Raw genomic sequence first — 20,226 nt, forward strand, 5'->3', positions numbered from 1 at the left:
GAGATAGGAGCACAACAGTAGACTGGGACATCTTAGGGGGTGGATAGAGAGATAGGAGCACCACAGTAGACTGGGACATCTTAGGGGGTGGATAGAGAGATAGGAGCACCACAGTGTACTGGGACATCTTAGGGGGTGGATAGAGAGATAGGAGCACCACAGTGGACTGGGACATCTTAGGGGGTGGATAAGAGAGATAGGAGCACCACAGTGGACCCTAGGGTCTTAGGGGGTGGATAGAGAGATAGGATCACCACAGTGGACCCTAGGGTCTTAGGGGGTGGATAGAGAGATAGGAGCACCACAGTGGACTGGGACATCTTAGGGGGTGGATAAGAGAGATAGGAGCACCACAGTAGACTGGGACATCTTAGGGGGTGGATAAGAGAGATAGGAGCACCACAGTGGACCCTAGGGTCTTAGGGGTGGATAGAGAGATAGGAGCACCACAGTGGACCGGGACATCTTAGGGGTGGATAGAGAGATAGAAGCACCACAGTGGACTGGGACATCTTAGGGGGTGGATAAGAGAGATAGGAGCACCACAATGGACCGGGACATCTTAGGGGTGGATAGAGAGATAGGAGCACCACAGTGGACCGGGACATCTTAGGGGTGGATAGAGAGATAGGAGCACCACAGTGGACCCTAGGGTCTTAGGGGGTGGATAGAGAGATAGGAGCACCACAGTGGACCCTAGGGTCTTAGGGGGTGGATAGAGAGATAGGAGCACCACAGTGGACTGGGACATCTTAGGGGGTGGATAGAGAGATAGGAGCACCACAGTGGACCGGGACATCTTAGGGGGTGGATAGAGAGATAGGAGCACCACAGTGGACCGGGACATCTTAGGGGGTGGATAGAGAGATAGGAGCACCACAGTGGACCTGAAGGTCTTAGGGGTGGATAGAGAGATAGGAGCACCACAGTGGACCTGAAGGTCTTAGGGGTGGATAGAGAGATAGGAGCACCACAGTGGACCCGAAGGTCTTAGGGGGTGGATAGAGAGATAGGAGCACCACAGTGGACCTGAAGGTCTTAGGGGGTGGATGGAAAGATGGGAGCACCACAGAGGACCTGAAGGTCTTAGGGGGTGGATAGAGAGATAGGAGCACCACAGTGGTCCTGAAGGTTTTAGGGGGTGGATAGAGAGATAGGAGCACCACAGTGGACCCTAGGGTCTTAGGGGGTGGATAGAGAGATAGGAGCACCACAGTGGACTGGGACATCTTAGGGGGTGGATAAGAGAGAGATAGGAGCACAACAGTAGACTGGGACATCTTAGGGGGTGGATAGAGAGATAGGAGCACCACAGTAGACTGGGACATCTTAGGGGGTGGATAGAGAGATAGGAGCACCACAGTGTACTGGGACATCTTAGGGGGTGGATAGAGAGATAGGAGCACCACAGTGGACTGGGACATCTTAGGGGGTGGATAAGAGAGATAGGAGCACCACAGTGGACCCTAGGGTCTTAGGGGGTGGATAGAGAGATAGGATCACCACAGTGGACCCTAGGGTCTTAGGGGGTGGATAGAGAGATAGGAGCACCACAGTGGACTGGGACATCTTAGGGGGTGGATAAGAGAGATAGGAGCACCACAGTAGACTGGGACATCTTAGGGGGTGGATAAGAGAGATAGGAGCACCACAGTGGACCCTAGGGTCTTAGGGGTGGATAGAGAGATAGGAGCACCACAGTGGACCGGGACATCTTAGGGGTGGATAGAGAGATAGAAGCACCACAGTGGACTGGGACATCTTAGGGGGTGGATAAGAGAGATAGGAGCACCACAATGGACCGGGACATCTTAGGGGTGGATAGAGAGATAGGAGCACCACAGTGGACCGGGACATCTTAGGGGTGGATAGAGAGATAGGAGCACCACAGTGGACCCTAGGGTCTTAGGGGTGGATAGAGAGATAGGAGCACCACAGTGGACCCTAGGGTCTTAGGGGTGGATAGAGAGATAGGAGCACCACAGTGGACTGGGACATCTTAGGGGGTGGATAGAGAGATAGGAGCACCACAGTGGACCGGGACATCTTAGGGGTGGATAGAGAGATAGGAGCACCACAGTGGACCGGGACATCTTAGGGGTGGATAGAGAGATAGGAGCACCACAGTGGACCTGAAGGTCTTAGGGGTGGATAGAGAGATAGGAGCACCACAGTGGACCTGAAGGTCTTAGGGGTGGATAGAGAGATAGGAGCACCACAGTGGACCCGAAGGTCTTAGGGGGTGGATAGAGAGATAGGAGCACCACAGTGGACCTGAAGGTCTTAGGGGGTGGATGGAAAGATGGGAGCACCACAGAGGACCTGAAGGTCTTAGGGGGTGGATAGAGAGATAGGAGCACCACAGTGGTCCTGAAGGTTTTAGGGGGTGGATAGAGAGATAGGAGCACCACAGTGGTCCTGAAGGTTTTAGGGGGTGGATAGAGAGATAGGAGCACCACAGTGGTCCTGAAGGTTTTAGGGGGTGGATAGAGAGATAGGAGCACCACCGTGGACCTGAAGGTCTTAGGGGGTGGATAGAGAGGAGTGGAAAGCAGGGCAAGAAGGCCCAGTGGGCCTGGAGATGTGATCCTGCTCTCTAGCCTCATCTGTCTGTCCTCTAGAGAGACTGGAGGGAGATTGGGGTCACATATCCAGGCCTGCTGTACCTTCCTGAGCTTCTCTCCCCATCCCCCATGACATCTCTCCCCGGGACCTGGATGATGGTCCTCTCTGTCTGCACTTCCTCCTGGATTGTTTCTTGTTCCTTTCCTATTGAACCTGTGACCCCGGGTGCGTCCACAAAACCCTGGTGATCACAATGTAATGTAAGAGCAGCTAGCTGGGCGGGGGTCTGGCTGAGGGTCTGGGTCCGGGGTCAGAGCGGGAGTCTGTCAGAGCAGAGGCTGAGGGGCCATAGGACTCATTAGCGGGTCGAAGTCAGGACCTTCAGGGACCAACCACCAGGGATTAGAGTAATGAAGGGGATAATGGAGACCATGAGGGGATGAGGGGTTCAGCGTGCTGCCTCTCCCTATCGATCCCTGGGTCTCCACCAGGCTCCAGGAAGGCCCAGGAGGGAACACTCCCTAATTCTGCCTAATTATGATTGAGTGTGGAAACTCAGTAGCTCAGTGGCTAGGTGCTTAGTGGAGGGAAGGGGGGAGAGAGGACAGGGGGAGCACAGAGAGCGTGAGGGTGGGGAGAGAGAGGACAGGGGGAGCACAGAGAGCGTGAGAGATGGCATGGGGAGAGAGATGGCATGGGGAGAGAGAGCGAGAGGGCAGGGGGGACAGGGATAGAGATGGCATGGGGAGAGAGAGCGAGAGGGCAGGGGGAGGACAGGGAGAGAGATGGCATGGGGAGAGAGAGGGCAGGGGAGGACAGGGATAGAGATGGCATGGGGAGAGAGAGCGAGAGGGCAGGGGGAGGACAGGGAGGGCGAGAGATGGCATGGGGAGAGAGAGGGCAGGGGGAGGACAGGGAGGGCGAGAGATGGCATGGGGAGAGAGAGGGCAGGGGGAGGACAGGGAGGGCGAGAGATGGCATGGGGAGAGAGAGGGTAGGGGGAGGACAGGGAGGGCGAGAGATGGCATGGGGAGAGAGAGCGAGAGGGCAGGGGGAGGACAGGGAGGGCGAGAGATGGCATGGGGAGAGAGAGCGAGAGGGCAGGGGCAGGACAGGGATAGAGATGGCATGGGGAGAGAGAGGGCAGGGGGAGGACAGGGATAGAGATGGCATGGGGAGAGAGAGCGAGAGGGCAGGGGGAGGACAGGGAGGGCGAGAGATGGCATGGGGAGAGAGAGGGCAGGGGGAGGACAGGGATAGAGATGGCATGGGGAGAGAGAGCGAGAGGGCAGGGGGAGGACAGGGAGGGCGAGAGATGGCATGGGGAGAGAGAGGGCAGGGGGAGGACAGGGAGGGCGAGAGATGGCATGGGGAGAGAGCGAGAGGGCAGGGGGAGGACAGGGAGGGCGAGAGATGGCATGGGGAGAGAGAGGGCAGGGGGAGGACAGGGAGGGCGAGAGATGGCATGGGGAGAGAGAGGGCAGGGGGAGGACAGGGAGGGCGAGAGCTGGCATGGGGAGAGAGAGGGTAGGGGGAGGACAGGGAGGGCGAGAGATGGCATGGGGAGAGAGAGCGAGAGGGCAGGGGCAGGACAGGGATAGAGATGGCATGGGGAGAGAGAGCGAGAGGGCAGGGGGAAGACAGGGAGAGAGATGGCATGGGGAGAGAGAGCGAGAGGGCAGGGGGGAGGACAGGGAGGGCGAGAGATGGCATGGGGAGAGAGCGAGAGGGCAGGGGGAGGACAGGGAGAGAGGGCATGGGGAGAGAGAGCGAGAGGGCAGGGGAGGACAGGGAGGGCGAGAGATGGCATGGGGAGAGAGAGCGAGAGGGCAGGGGGAGGACAGGGAGGGCGAGAGATGGCATGGGGAGAGAGAGCGAGAGGGCAGGGGAGGACAGGGAGGGAGAGAGATGGCATGGGGAGAGAGAGCGAGAGGGCAGGGGGAGGACAGGGAGGGCGAGAGATGGCATGGGGAGAGAGAGCGAGAGGGCAGGGGCACGACAGGGATAGAGATGGCATGGGGAGAGAGAGCGAGAGGGCAGGGGGAGGACAGGGAGGGCGAGAGATGGCATGGGGAGAGAGCGCGAGAGGGCAGGGGGAGGACAGGGAGGGCGAGAGATGGCATGGGGAGAGAGAGCGAGAGGGCAGGGGGAGGACAGGGAGGGCGAGAGATGGCATGGGCAGAGAGAGCGAGAGGGCAGGGGGAGGACAGGGAGGGAGAGAGATGGCATGGGGAGAGAGAGCGAGGACAGGGAGGGGCAGGACAGGGATAGGAGATGGCATGGGGAGAGAGAGCGAGAGGGCAGGGGGAGGACAGGGAGGGTGAGAGATGTCATGGGGAGAGAGAGGGCAGGGGAGGACAGGGATAGAGATGGCATGGGGAGAGAGAGCGAGAGGGCAGGGGGAGGACAGGGAGGGCGAGAGATGGCATGGGGAGAGAGAGCGAGAGGGCAGGGGGAGGACAGGGAGGGCGAGAGATGGCATGGGGAGAGAGAGCGAGAGGGCAGGGGCAGGACAGGGATAGAGATGGCATGGGGAGAGAGAGCGAGAGGGCAGGGGGAGGACAGGGAGGGCGAGAGATGGCATGGGGAGAGAGAGGGCAGGGGGAGGACAGGGATAGAGATGGCATGGGGAGAGAGAGAGCGAGAGGGCAGGGGGAGGACAGGGAGGGTGAGAGATGGCATGGGGAGAGAGAGGGCAGGGGGAGGACAGGGAGGGCGAGAGATGGCATGGGGAGAGAGAGGGCAGGGGGAGGACAGGGAGGGCGAGAGATGGCATGGGGAGAGAGAGGGTAGGGGGAGGACAGGGAGGGCGAGAGATGGCATGGGGAGAGAGAGCGAGAGGGCAGGGGAGGACAGGGAGGGCGAGAGATGGCATGGGGAGAGAGAGCGAGAGGGCAGGGGGAGGACAGGGAGGGCGAGAGATGGCATGGGGAGAGAGAGCGAGAGGGCAGGGGGCAGGACAGGGATAGAGATGGCATGGGGAGAGAGAGCGAGAGGGCAGGGGGAGGACAGGGAGGGCGAGAGATGGCATGGGGAGAGAGAGGGCAGGGGGAGGACAGGGATAGAGATGGCATGGGGAGAGAGAGCGAGAGGGCAGGGGGAGGACAGGGAGGGCGAGAGATGGCATGGGGAGAGAGAGGGCAGGGGGGAGGACAGGGATAGAGATGGCATGGGGAGAGAGAGCGAGAGGGCAGGGGGAGGACAGGGAGGGCGAGAGATGGCATGGGGAGAGAGAGGGCAGGGGGAGGACAGGGATAGAGATGGCATGGGGAGAGAGCGCGAGAGGGCAGGGGGAGGACAGGGAGGGCGAGAGATGGCATGGGGAGAGAGAGGGCAGGGGAGGACAGGGAGGGCGAGAGATGGCATGGGGAGAGAGAGGGCAGGGGAGGACAGGGAGGGCGAGAGATGGCATGGGGAGAGAGAGGGCAGGGGGAGGACAGGGAGGGCGAGAGCTGGCATGGGGAGAGAGAGGGTAGGGGGAGGACAGGGAGGGCGAGAGATGGCATGGGGAGAGAGAGCGAGAGGGCAGGGGCAGGACAGGGATAGAGATGGCATGGGGAGAGAGAGCGAGAGGGCAGGGGGAAGACAGGGAGAGAGATGGCATGGGGAGAGAGAGCGAGAGGGCAGGGGGAGGACAGGGAGGGCGAGAGATGGCATGGGGAGAGAGCGCGAGAGGGCAGGGGGAGGACAGGGAGAGAGGGCATGGGGAGAGAGAGCGAGAGGGCAGGGGGAGGACAGGGAGGGCGAGAGATGGCATGGGGAGAGAGAGCGAGAGGGCAGGGGGAGGACAGGGAGGGCGAGAGATGGCATGGGGAGAGAGAGCGAGAGGGCAGGGGGAGGACAGGGAGGGAGAGAGATGGCATGGGGAGAGAGAGCGAGAGGGCAGGGGAGGACAGGGAGGGCGAGAGATGGCATGGGGAGAGAGAGCGAGAGGGCAGGGGCACGACAGGGATAGAGATGGCATGGGGAGAGAGAGCGAGAGGGCAGGGGAGGACAGGGAGGGCGAGAGATGGCATGGGGAGAGAGCGAGAGGGCAGGGGGAGGACAGGGAGGGCGAGAGATGGCATGGGGAGAGAGAGCGAGAGGGCAGGGGGAGGACAGGGAGGGCGAGAGATGGCATGGGGAGAGAGAGCGAGAGGGCAGGGGGAGGACAGGGAGGGCGAGAGATGGCATGGGCAGAGAGAGCGAGAGGGCAGGGGGAGGACAGGGAGGGAGAGAGATGGCATGGGGAGAGAGAGCGAGAGGGCAGGGGCAGGACAGGGATAGAGATGGCATGGGGAGAGAGAGCGAGAGGGCAGGGGGAGGACAGGGAGGGTGAGAGATGTCATGGGGAGAGAGAGGGCAGGGGGAGGACAGGGATAGAGATGGCATGGGGAGAGAGAGCGAGAGGGCAGGGGGAGGACAGGGAGGGCGAGAGATGGCATGGGGAGAGAGAGCGAGAGGGCAGGGGGAGGACAGGGAGGGCGAGAGATGGCATGGGGAGAGAGAGCGAGAGGGCAGGGGCAGGACAGGGATAGAGATGGCATGGGGAGAGAGAGCGAGAGGGCAGGGGGAGGACAGGGAGGGCGAGAGATGGCATGGGGAGAGAGAGGGGCAGGGGGAGGACAGGGATAGAGATGGCATGGGGAGAGAGAGCGAGAGGGCAGGGGGAGGACAGGGAGGGTGAGAGATGGCATGGGGAGAGAGAGGGCAGGGGGAGGACAGGGAGGGCGAGAGATGGCATGGGGAGAGAGAGGGCAGGGGAGGACAGGGAGGGCGAGAGATGGCATGGGGAGAGAGAGGGTAGGGGGAGGACAGGGAGGGCGAGAGATGGCATGGGGAGAGAGAGCGAGAGGGCAGGGGGAGGACAGGGAGGGCGAGAGATGGCATGGGGAGAGAGAGCGAGAGGGCAGGGGAGGACAGGGAGGGCGAGAGATGGCATGGGGAGAGAGAGCGAGAGGGCAGGGGCAGGACAGGGATAGAGATGGCATGGGGAGAGAGAGCGAGAGGGCAGGGGGAGGACAGGGAGGGCGAGAGATGGCATGGGGAGAGAGAGGGCAGGGGGAGGACAGGGATAGAGATGGCATGGGGAGAGAGAGCGAGAGGGCAGGGGGAGGACAGGGAGGGCGAGAGATGGCATGGGGAGAGAGAGGGCAGGGGGAGGACAGGGATAGAGATGGCATGGGGAGAGAGAGCGAGAGGGCAGGGGAGGACAGGGAGGGCGAGAGATGGCATGGGGAGAGAGAGGGCAGGGGGAGGACAGGGATAGAGATGGCATGGGGAGAGAGCGAGAGAGGGCAGGGGGAGGACAGGGAGGGCGAGAGATGGCATGGGGAGAGAGAGGGCAGGGGGAGGACAGGGAGGGCGAGAGATGGCATGGGGAGAGAGAGGGCAGGGGGAGGACAGGGAGGGCGAGAGCTGGCATGGGGAGAGAGAGGGTAGGGGGAGGACAGGGAGGGCGAGAGATGGCATGGGGAGAGAGAGCGAGAGGGCAGGGCAGGACAGGGATAGAGATGGCATGGGGAGAGAGAGCGAGAGGGCAGGGGGAAGACAGGGAGAGAGAGATGGCATGGGGAGAGAGAGCGAGAGGGCAGGGGGAGGACAGGGAGGGCGAGAGATGGCATGGGGAGAGAGCGCGATAGGGCAGGGGGAGGACAGGGAGAGAGGGCATGGGGAGAGAGAGCGAGAGGGCAGGGGGAGGACAGGGAGGGCGAGAGATGGCATGGGGAGAGAGAGGGCAGGGGGAGGACAGGGATAGAGATGGCATGGGGAGAGAGAGCGAGAGGGCAGGGGGAGGACAGGGAGGGCGAGAGATGGCATGGGGAGAGAGAGAGGGCAGGGGGAGGACAGGGAGGGCGAGAGATGGCATGGGGAGAGAGCGCGAGAGGGCAGGGGGAGGACAGGGAGGGCGAGAGATGGCATGGGGAGAGAGAGCGAGAGGGCAGGGGGAGGACAGGGAGGGCGAGAGATGGCATGGGGAGAGAGAGCGAGAGGGCAGGGGAGGACAGGGAGGGCGAGAGATGGCATGGGGAGAGAGAGCGAGAGGGCAGGGGAGGACAGGGAGGGAGAGAGATGGCATGGGGAGAGAGAGCGAGAGGGCAGGGGCAGGACAGGGATAGAGATGGCATGGGGAGAGAGCGAGAGGGCAGGGGGAGGACAGGGAGGGCGAGAGATGGCATGGGGAGAGAGAGGGCAGGGGGAGGACAGGGATAGAGATGGCATGGGGAGAGAGAGCGATGGGGCAGGGGGAGGACAGGGAGGGCGAGAGATGGCATGGGGAGAGAGAGCGAGAGGGCAGGGGGAGGACAGGGAGGGCGAGAGATGGCATGGGGAGAGAGAGCGAGAGGGCAGGGGCAGGACAGGGATAGAGATGGCATGGGGAGAGAGAGCGAGAGGGCAGGGGGAGGACAGGGAGGGCGAGAGATGGCATGGGGAGAGAGAGGGCAGGGGGAGGACAGGGATAGAGATGGCATGGGGAGAGAGAGCGAGAGGGCAGGGGAGGACAGGGAGGGCGAGAGATGGCATGGGGAGAGAGAGGGCAGGGGGAGGACAGGGAGGGCGAGAGATGGCATGGGGAGAGAGAGGGCAGGGGGCAGGACAGGGAGGGCGAGAGATGGCATGGGGAGAGAGAGGGTAGGGGGAGGACAGGGAGGGCGAGAGATGGCATGGGGAGAGAGAGCGAGGGGCAGGGGAGGACAGGGAGGGAGAGAGATGGCATGGGGAGAGAGAGCGAGAGGGCAGGGGAGGACAGGGAGGGCGAGAGATGGCATGGGGAGAGAGAGCGAGAGGGCAGGGGCAGGACAGGGATAGAGATGGCATGGGGAGAGAGAGCGAGAGGGCAGGGGAGGACAGGGAGGGCGAGAGATGGCATGGGGAGAGAGCGCGAGAGGGCAGGGGGAAGACAGGGAGGGCGAGAGATGGCATGGGGAGAGAGAGCGAGAGGGCAGGGGAGGACAGGGAGGGCGAGAGATGGCATGGGGAGAGAGAGCGAGAGGGCAGGGGGAGGACAGGGAGGGCGAGAGATGGCATGGGGAGAGAGAGCGAGAGGGCAGGGGGAGGACAGGGAGGGAGAGAGATGGCATGGGGAGAGAGAGCGAGAGGGCAGGGGGCAGGACAGGGATAGAGATGGCATGGGGAGAGAGAGCGAGAGGGCAGGGGGGGGAGGACAGGGAGGGCGAGAGATGGCATGGGGAGAGAGAGGGCAGGGGGAGGACAGGGATAGAGATGGCATGGGGAGAGAGAGCGAGAGGGCAGGGGGAGGACAGGGAGGGCGAGAGATGGCATGGGGAGAGAGAGCGAGAGGGCAGGGGGAGGACAGGGAGGGCGAGAGATGGCATGGGGAGAGAGAGCGAGAGGGGCAGGGGCAGGACAGGGATAGAGATGGCATGGGGAGAGAGAGCGAGAGGGCAGGGGGAGGACAGGGAGGGCGAGAGATGGCATGGGGAGAGAGAGGGCAGGGGGAGGACAGGGATAGAGATGGCATGGGGAGAGAGAGCGAGAGGGCAGGGGGAGGACAGGGAGGGCGAGAGATGGCATGGGGAGAGAGAGGGCAGGGGGAGGACAGGGATAGAGATGGCATGGGGAGAGAGAGCGAGAGGGCAGGGGGAGGACAGGGAGGGCGAGAGATGGCATGGGGAGAGAGAGGGCAGGGGGAGGACAGGGATAGAGATGGCATGGGGAGAGAGCGCGAGAGGGCAGGGGAGGACAGGGAGGGCGAGAGCTGGCATGGGGAGAGAGAGGGTAGGGGGAGGACAGGGAGGGCGAGAGATGGCATGGGGAGAGAGGGCGGAGGGATAGGGGCAGGGGCAGGACAGGGATAGAGATGGCATGGGGAGAGAGAGCGAGAGGGCAGGGGGAGGACAGGGAGAGAGATGGCATGGGGAGAGAGAGCGAGAGGGCAGGGGAGGACAGGGAGAGATGGCATGGGGAGAGGGGGAGGACGAGAGGGCAGGGGAGGACAGGGAGGGCGAGAGATGGCATGGGGAGAGAGAGCGAGAGGGCAGGGGGAGGACAGGGAGGGAGAGAGATGGCATGGGGAGAGAGAGCGAGAGGGCAGGGGGAGGACAGGGAGGGCGAGAGATGGCATGGGGAGAGAGAGCGAGAGGGCAGGGGCAGGACAGGGATAGAGATGGCATGGGGAGAGAGAGCGAGAGGGCAGGGGGAGGACAGGGAGGGCGAGAGATGGCATGGGGAGAGAGCGAGAGGGCAGGGGGAGGACAGGGAGGGCGAGAGATGGCATGGGGAGAGAGCGAGAGGGCAGGGGGAGGACAGGGAGGGCGAGAGATGGCATGGGGAGAGAGAGAGAGAGGGAGGGCAGGGGAGGACAGGGGGGAGAGGATGGCATGGGGAGAGAGAGCGAGATAGAGATGGCATGGGGAGAGAGAGCGAGAGGGCAGGGGGAGGACAGGGAGGGCGAGAGATGGCATGGGGAGAGAGAGGGCAGGGGGAGGACAGGGATAGAGATGGCATGGGGAGAGAGAGCGAGGGGCAGGGGGAGGACAGGGAGGGCGAGAGATGGCATGGGGAGAGAGAGCGAGAGGGCAGGGGGAGGACAGGGAGGGCGAGAGATGGCATGGGGAGAGAGAGCGAGAGGGCAGGGGCAGGACAGGGATAGAGATGGCATGGGGAGAGAGAGCGAGAGGGCAGGGGGAGGACAGGGAGGGCGAGAGATGGCATGGGGAGAGAGAGGGCAGGGGGAGGACAGGGATAGAGATGGCATGGGGAGAGAGAGCGAGAGGGCAGGGGGAGGACAGGGAGGGCGAGAGATGGCATGGGGAGAGAGAGGGCAGGGGGAGGACAGGGATAGAGATGGCATGGGGAGAGAGCGAGAGGGCAGGGGGAGGACAGGGAGGGCGAGAGATGGCATGGGGAGAGAGAGGGCAGGGGAGGACAGGGATAGAGATGGCATGGGGAGAGAGCGCGAGAGGGCAGGGGAGGACAGGGAGGGCGAGAGCTGGCATGGGGGAGAGAGAGGGTAGGGGGAGGACAGGGAGGGCGAGAGATGGCATGGGGAGAGAGAGCGAGAGGGCAGGGGCAGGACAGGGATAGAGATGGCATGGGGAGAGAGAGCGAGAGGGCAGGGGAAGACAGGGAGAGAGATGGCATGGGGAGAGAGAGCGAGAGGGCAGGGGAGGACAGGGAGGGCGAGAGATGGCATGGGGAGAGAGCGCGAGAGGGCAGGGGAGGACAGGGAGAGAGGGCATGGGGAGAGAGAGCGAGAGGGCAGGGGGAGGACAGGGAGGGCGAGAGATGGCATGGGGAGAGAGAGCGAGAGGGCAGGGGAGGACAGGGAGGGAGAGAGATGGCATGGGGAGAGAGAGCGAGAGGGCAGGGGAGGACAGGGAGGGCGAGAGATGGCATGGGGAGAGAGAGCGAGAGGGCAGGGGCAGGACAGGGATAGAGATGGCATGGGGAGAGAGAGCGAGAGGGCAGGGGAGGACAGGGAGGGCGAGAGATGGCATGGGGAGAGAGAGCGAGAGGGCAGGGGGAAGACAGGGAGAGAGATGGCATGGGGAGAGAGAGCGAGAGGGCAGGGGGAGGACAGGGAGGGCGAGAGATGGCATGGGGAGAGAGCGAGAGGGCAGGGGGAGGACAGGGAGGGCGAGAGATGGCATGGGGAGAGAGAGCGAGAGGGCAGGGGCAGGACAGGGATAGAGATGGCATGGGGAGAGAGAGCGAGAGGGCAGGGGAGGACAGGGAGGGCGAGAGATGGCATGGGGAGAGAGAGGGCAGGGGACAGGGATAGAGATGGCATGGGGAGAGAGAGCGAGAGGGCAGGGGGAGGACAGGGAGGGCGAGAGATGGCATGGGGAGAGAGAGCGAGAGGGCAGGGGGAGGACAGGGAGGGCGAGAGATGGCATGGGGAGAGAGAGCGAGAGGGCAGGGGCAGGACAGGGATAGAGATGGCATGGGGAGAGAGAGCGAGAGGGCAGGGGGAGGACAGGGAGGGCGAGAGATGGCATGGGGAGAGAGCGCGAGAGGGCAGGGGAGGACAGGGAGGGCGAGAGATGGCATGGGGAGAGAGAGCGAGAGGGCAGGGGAGGACAGGGAGGGCGAGAGATGGCATGGGGAGAGAGAGCGAGAGGGCAGGGGGAGGACAGGGAGGGCGAGAGATGGCATGGGGAGAGAGAGCGAGAGGGCAGGGGCAGGACAGGGATAGAGATGGCATGGGGAGAGAGAGCGAGAGGGCAGGGGGAGGACAGGGAGGGCGAGAGATGGCATGGGGAGAGAGAGGGCAGGGGAGGACAGGGATAGAGATGGCATGGGGAGAGAGAGCGAGAGGGCAGGGGGAGGACAGGGAGGGCGAGAGATGGCATGGGGAGAGAGAGCGAGAGGGCAGGGGAGGACAGGGAGGGCGAGAGATGGCATGGGGAGAGAGAGCGAGAGGGCAGGGGCAGGACAGGGATAGAGATGGCATGGGGAGAGAGAGCGAGAGGGCAGGGGGGAGGACAGGGAGGGCGAGAGATGGCATGGGGAGAGAGGGGCAGGGGGAGGACAGGGATAGAGATGGCATGGGGAGAGAGAGCGAGAGGGCAGGGGAGGACAGGGAGGGCGAGAGATGGCATGGGGAGAGAGAGGGCAGGGGGAGGACAGGGATAGAGATGGCATGGGGAGAGAGAGCGAGAGGGCAGGGGAGGACAGGGAGGGCGAGAGATGGCATGGGGAGAGAGAGGGCAGGGGAGGACAGGGATAGAGATGGCATGGGGAGAGAGAGCGAGAGGGCAGGGGGAGGACAGGGAGGGCGAGAGCTGGCATGGGGAGAGAGAGGGTAGGGGAGGACAGGGAGGGCGAGAGATGGCATGGGGAGAGAGAGCGAGAGGGCAGGGGCAGGACAGGGATAGAGATGGCATGGGGAGAGAGAGCGAGAGGGCAGGGGGAAGACAGGGAGAGAGATGGCATGGGGAGAGAGAGCGAGAGGGCAGGGGGAGGACAGGGAGGGCGAGAGATGGCATGGGGAGAGCGCGCGAGAGGGCAGGGGAGGACAGGGAGAGGGCATGGGGAGAGAGAGCGAGAGGGCAGGGGAGGACAGGGAGGGCGAGAGATGGCATGGGGAGAGCGCGAGAGGGCAGGGGAGGACAGGGAGGGCGAGAGATGGCATGGGGAGAGAGAGCGAGAGGGCAGGGGAGGACAGGGAGGGCGAGAGATGGCATGGGGAGAGAGAGCGAGAGGGCAGGGGAGGACAGGGAGGGCGAGAGATGGCATGGGGAGAGAGAGCGAGAGGGCAGGGGGAGGACAGGGAGGGAGAGAGATGGCATGGGGAGAGAGAGCGAGAGGGCAGGGGCAGGACAGGGATAGAGATGGCATGGGGAGAGAGAGCGAGAGGGCAGGGGGAGGACAGGGAGGGCGAGAGATGGCATGGGGAGAGAGAGAGGGCAGGGGGAGGACAGGGATAGAGATGGCATGGGGAGAGAGAGCGAGAGGGCAGGGGGAGGACAGGGAGGGCGAGAGATGGCATGGGGAGAGAGAGCGAGAGGGCAGGGGGAGGACAGGGAGGGCGAGAGATGGCATGGGGAGAGAGAGAGCGAGAGGGCAGGGGCAGGACAGGGATAGAGATGGCATGGGGAGAGAGAGCGAGAGGGCAGGGGAGGACAGGGAGGGCGAGAGATGGCATGGGGAGAGAGAGGGCAGGGGGAGGACAGGGATAGAGATGGCATGGGGACAGAGAGCGAGAGGGCAGGGGGAGGACAGGGAGGGCGAGAGATGGCATGGGGAGAGAGAGGGGCAGGGGGAGGACAGGGATAGAGATGGCATGGGGAGAGAGCGCGAGAGGGCAGGGGAGGACAGGGAGGGCGAGAGATGGCATGGGGAGAGAGAGGATAGGGGGAGGACAGGGAGGGCGAGAGATGGCATGGGGAGAGAGAGGGCAGGGGAGGACAGGGAGGGCGAGAGCTGGCATGGGGAGAGAGAGGGTAGGGGGAGGACAGGGAGGGCGAGAGATGGCATGGGGAGAGAGAGCGAGAGGGCAGGGGCAGGACAGGTATAGAGATGGCATGGGGAGAGAGAGCGAGAGGGCAGGGGGAAGACAGGGAGAGAGATGGCATGGGGAGAGAGAGCGAGAGGGCAGGGGAGGACAGGGAGGGCGAGAGATGGCATGGGGAGAGAGCGCGAGAGGGCAGGGGGAGGACAGGGAGAGAGGGCATGGGGAGAGAGAGCGAGAGGGCAGGGGGAGGACAGGGAGGGCGAGAGATGGCATGGGGAGAGAGAGCGAGAGGGCAGGGGGAGGACAGGGAGGGCGAGAGATGGCATGGGGAGAGAGAGCGAGAGGGCAGGGGAGGACAGGGAGGGAGAGAGATGGCATGGGGAGAGAGAGCGAGAGGGCAGGGGGAGGACAGGGAGGCGAGAGATGGCATGGGGAGAGAGAGAGCGAGAGGGCAGGGGAGGACAGGGAGGGCGAGAGATGGCATGGGGAGAGAGAGCGAGAGGGCAGGGGGAGGACAGGGAGGGCGAGAGATGGCATGGGGAGAGAGAGGGCAGGGGAGGACAGGGATAGAGATGGCATGGGGAGAGAGAGCGAGAGGGCAGGGGGAGGACAGGGAGGGCGAGAGATGGCATGGGGAGAGAGGGGCAGGGGAGGACAGGGAGGGCGAGAGATGGCATGGGGAGAGAGAGGGCAGGGGGAGGACAGGGAGGGCGAGAGGTGGCATGGGGAGAGAGAGGGTAGGAGGGAGGACAGGGAGGGCGAGAGATGGCATGGGGAGAGAGAGCGAGAGGGCAGGGGAGGACAGGGAGGGAGAGAGATGGCATGGGGAGAGAGAGCGAGAGGGCAGGGGGAGGACAGGGAGGGCGAGAGATGGCATGGGGAGAGAGAGCGAGAGGGCAGGGGCAGGACAGGGATAGAGATGGCATGGGGAGAGAGAGCGAGAGGGCAGGGGGAGGACAGGGAGGGCGAGAGATGGCATGGGGAGAGAGCGCGAGAGGGCAGGGGAGGACAGGGAGAGAGGGCATGGGGAGAGAGAGCGAGAGGGCAGGGGGAGGACAGGGAGGGCGAGAGATGGCATGGGGAGAGAGAGCGAGAGGGCAGGGGGAGGGCAGGGAGGGCGAGAGATGGCATGGGGAGAGAGAGCGAGAGGGCAGGGGGAGGACAGGGAGGGAGAGAGATGGCATGGGGAGAGAGAGCGAGAGGGCAGGGGAGGACAGGGAGGGCGAGAGATGGCATGGGGAGAGAGAGCGAGAGGGCAGGGGCAGGACAGGGATAGAGATGGCATGGGGAGAGAGAGCGAGAGGGCAGGGGGAGGACAGGGAGGGCGAGAGATGGCATGGGGAGAGAGAGCGAGAGGGCAGGGGAGGACAGGGAGGGCGAGAGATGGCATGGGGAGAGAGAGCGAGAGGGCAGGGGAGGACAGGGAGGGAGAGAGATGGCATGGGGAGAGAGAGCGAGAGGGCAGGGGGAGGACAGGGAGGGCGAGAGATGGCATGGGGAGAGAGAGCGAGAGGGCAGGGGAGGACAGGGAGGGCGAGAGATGGCATGGGGAGAGAGAGCGAGAGGGCAGGGGGGACAGGGAGGGCGAGAGATGGCATGGGGAGAGAGAGGGCAGGGGAGGACAGGGATAGAGATGGCATGGGGAGAGAGAGCGAGAGAGGGCAGGGGGAGGACAGGGAGGGCGAGAGATGGCATGGGGAGACAGGGCAGGGGGAGGACAGGGAGGGCGAGAGATGGCATGGGGAGAGAGAGGGCAGGGGGAGGACAGGGAGGGCGAGAGGTGGCATGGGGAGAGAGGGTAGGAGGAGGACAGGGAGGGCGAGAGATGGCATGGGGAGAGAGAGCGAGAGGGCAGGGGAGGACAGGGAGGGAGAGATGGCATGGGGAGAGAGAGCGAGAGGGCAGGGGGAGGACAGGGAGGGCGAGAGATGGCATGGGAGAGAGAGCAAGAGGGCAGGGGCAGGACAGGGATAGAGATGGCATGGGGAGAGAGAGCGAGAGGGCAGGGGGAGGACAGGGAGGGCGAGAGATGGCATGGGGAGAGAGCGAGAGGGCAGGGGAGGACAGGGAGAGAGGGCATGGGGAGATGGGGAGAGAGAGCGAGAGGGCAGGGGGAGGACAGGGAGGGTGAGAGATGGCATGGGGAGAGAGAGCGAGAGGGCAGGGGGAGGACAGGGAGGGCGAGAGATGGCATGGGGAGAGAGAGCGAGAGGGCAGGGGGAGGACAGGGAGGGAGAGAGATGGCATGGGGAGAGAGCGAGAGGGCAGGGGGAGGACAGGGAGGGTGAGAGATGGCATGGGGAGAGAGAGCGAGAGGGCAGGGGCAGGACAGGGATAGAGATGGCATGGGGAGAGAGAGCGAGAGGGCAGGGGAGGACAGGGAGGGCGAGAGATGGCATGGGGAGAGAGAGAGGGCAGGGGGAGGACAGGGATAGAGATGGCATGGGGAGAGAGAGCGAGAGGGCAGGGGAGGACAGGGAGGGCGAGAGATGGCATGGGGAGAGAGAGGGCAGGGGAGGACAGGGAGGGCGAGAGATGGCATGGGGAGAGAGAGGGCAGGGGGGACAGGGAGGGCGAGAGATGGCATGGGGAGAGAGAGGGTAGGGGGAGGACAGGGAGGGCGAGAGATGGCATGGGGAGAGAGAGGGCAGGGGGAGGACAGGGAGGGCGAGAGATGGCATGGGGAGAGAGCGCGAGAGGGCAGGGGGAGGACAGGGAGGGCGAGAGATGCCATGGGGAGAGAGGGGGCAGGGGAGGACAGGGAGGGCGAGAGATGGCATGGGGAGAGAGAGGGCAGGGGAGGACAGGGAGGGCGAGAGATGGCATGGGGAGAGAGAGGGTAGGGGGAGGACAGGGAGGGCGAGAGATGGCATGGGGAGAGAGAGCGAGAGGGCAGGGGCAGGACAGGGATAGAGATGGCATGGGGAGAGAGAGCGAGAGGGCAGGGGGAAGACAGGGAGAGAGATGGCATGGGGAGAGAGAGCGAGAGGGCAGGGGGAGGACAGGGAGGGCGAGAGATGGCATGGGGAGAGAGCGCGAGAGGGCAGGGGAGGACAGGGAGAGAGGGCATGGGGAGAGAGAGCGAGAGGGCAGGGGAGGACAGGGAGAGAGGGCATGGGGAGAGAGAGCGAGAGGGCAGGGGGAGGACAGGGAGGGCGAGAGATGGCATGTGGAGAGAGAGCGAGAGGGCAGGGGAGGACAGGGAGAGAGGGCATGGGGAGCACAGGGAGAGAGAGGGCGGGGAGAGAGAGGGCAGGGGGAGGGCAGGGAGAGAGAGGGCAGGGGGCGGGCAGGGGGAGGGCAGGGAGAGAGAGGGGAGGGAGAGAGGGCAGAGGGAGAGGGGAGGGCAGGGAGAGAGAGGGCAGGGTGAGGGGCAGGGAGAGAGAGGGCAGGGGGAGGGCAGGGTGAGAGAGGGCAGGGGGAGGGCAGGGAGAGAGAGGGCAGGGGAGGGCAGGGAGAGAGAGGGCAGGGGGAGGACAGGGAGAGAGAGGGCAGGGGAGGGGAGAGGGAGAGAGAGAGAGAGAGGGGGAGCACACATAGAGGGAGCAAAGAGAGAGAGAGCAGGGGGAGAAAGAGAGGGCAGGTGGAGAGAGGGCAGGGGGAGGAGAGAGAGAGAGAGAAAGAAAAAAAAAGGCAGGGGGAGAGAGAGGGGGGAGCACACATAGAGGGAGCGGGGGAGGCGAGAGAGGCCTACAGGGCATCTGTCTTTATTCATGACTCCCCCTGTCTCCCTGGCTACAGTTCCGGCTGTGTCAGCGTCAGCCTCAACCCTCCTGACCTTTAGAAGGGAAGCAGACTCATCTCACTCTTTGTTCAGGTGATTTTACAGCAGGTGTCTCAGACCAATGTTTAATACACAGTGATACAACTGATCACGTCGAGGTGGGATGGCTGCTTTCACTGACTAACCGATGTGCTGGACCTGGACTGTAAAACCCATTGAAGCAGAAGTTGACCTGATTGTTTGCCCTTTTTATTTTTTCCTGGATCTTTTGGGGTCTAGACCAGGACTTTATACTGTGATATAAATAGGCTTTATCAATACATTTGATTGATTCTGCTCTTGTCTTGCAGGTTTCCAGAACAGGCCCAAGTCCCTGAAGGTGTTTGTGAACCCTGCCAGTCATAAGAAAGAGGCCTACCAGATCTACAGAGATGATGTGGCACCCCTCTTTCAGCTAGCAGACATCAAAGCTGATGTGACCAGTAAGTGTCCCTTGAGAATGTTATGTCAGGGGTGTGGTCCTGTGTGGCTTATTTGGTAAGATGGTGACACTCTATCAGATACACATATTGTGAACAAAATTGCTCAAAATTGCTCAAAATTGCTCTCACTGCATTTTTAAGGCCGGGATTCAATTCATAGATGGGTCTAGCGCTGGACAGCAAACAATTCGCCTTTTAAAGGCATTTCTCCCAAAGTTCGTGGAGATCACATTCACAGTGAAATATGGATAAAACGTCTGCTAAAGTTTGATATCTCATTAGACTCGTGTGTGGGCTGGGCACAACCGTACATCTGACAACAGATGTTCTTTTGTCCCTCAGAGTACTGTGTGGTTTCCCTGCCCTGAGACAGTTATTCCTGGGTTAGGTGCTGTTCTGCCCTCCGGCCTTATCCACTCACATCACTCACCCTTCACTGCTTCACTATCACATCAACACCATGCTGTCCACCAGGGTCAATCCCTTTTAATTCCATTCATTCAATTTCCTGAATTGAATAAATTCAAGTGTGTGTGTTTGCGTGCGTGCGTGTGTGCGTGTATGTTTGCGTGCGTGTGTGTGTATGTTTGCGTGCATGCGTGTGTGTTTGCGTGCGTGCGTGTGTATGTTTGCGTGCGTGCGTGTGTGTATGTTTGCGTGCGTGTGTGTGTATGTTTGCGTGCGTGCGTGTGTGTTTGCGTGCGTGCGTGTGTATGTTTGCGTGCGTGCGTGTGTGTGTGTGTGTGCGTGCGTGTGTGTGTTTGCGTGCGTGCGTGCGTGTGTGTTTGCGTGCGTGCGTGTGTGTATGTTTGCATGCGTGTGTGTGTGTGTATGTTTGCGTGCGTGCGTGTGTGTTTGCGTGCGTGCGTGTGTGTTTGCGTGCGTGCGTGTGTATGTTTGCGTGCGTGCGTGTATGTTTGCGTGCGTGTGTGTGTATGTTTGCGTGCGTGCGTGTGTGTTTGCGTGCGTGCGTGTGTATGTTTGCGTGCGTGCGTGTGTGTGTGTGCGTGCGTGCGTGTGTGTGTGTTTGCGTGAAGGGTCTCTGAAGTACATCTCACATGTAATGACAGGACCAGTGTCTCCTCTCCTTCTCTCCTCCTCTCCTCTCCTCACTCACTGAGTAACCTGACCTAGGGGGGGCTAGACCCATCTGTTCCTCCTCCTCTCCCCCTCCCCCTCCCCCTCCTCCAACCCCCATTTGTCCGTGCGTGAGTGTATTAATGCTGCTACCATTGTGTGTGTGTGTGTGTGTGTCTGTGCATACGTTAATGAATGCTGCTTCCAGAAGCCATTCAAATAGTAATATAATCTGGTTACATCCCAATTGGCATCTTAATCCCTATATAGTACACTACTTTTGACCAGTGCCAATAGGGCCAGTATGGAATAGATTTGCTGATGATGTGTTCCCCCCGGGGGGAGTGCAAGGGATGAGTGGTGGACGAGGAGCCATTAAAATACACTTTACCAAATATAAATTAAATGTATAATTCTGGGCCTGCAGTGGCCAGGGACCAACTGGGTTTGATGATGTTATAATCTCTGTTATTGATGAT

General features: G+C 62.7%; 1 protein-coding gene across 3 annotated transcripts in view; it reads left to right on the top strand.

The window, feature by feature from the left end:
- Positions 1 to 20,226, top strand: part of cerkl (ceramide kinase-like) — a 133,531-nt gene that overhangs the window by 39,599 nt on the left and 73,706 nt on the right. For all 3 annotated transcript variants that reach the window (XM_046367713.1, XM_046367707.1, XM_046367722.1), the window contains exon 3: positions 18,539 to 18,670. In XM_046367713.1, the coding sequence (XP_046223669.1) occupies positions 18,539 to 18,670 (132 nt within the window). The remainder of the gene's footprint in view (positions 1 to 18,538; positions 18,671 to 20,226) is intronic.

The sequence above is a fragment of the Oncorhynchus gorbuscha genome, linkage group LG01, assembly GCF_021184085.1.
Source record: "Oncorhynchus gorbuscha isolate QuinsamMale2020 ecotype Even-year linkage group LG01, OgorEven_v1.0, whole genome shotgun sequence".
Taxonomy (NCBI): domain Eukaryota; kingdom Metazoa; phylum Chordata; class Actinopteri; order Salmoniformes; family Salmonidae; genus Oncorhynchus; species Oncorhynchus gorbuscha.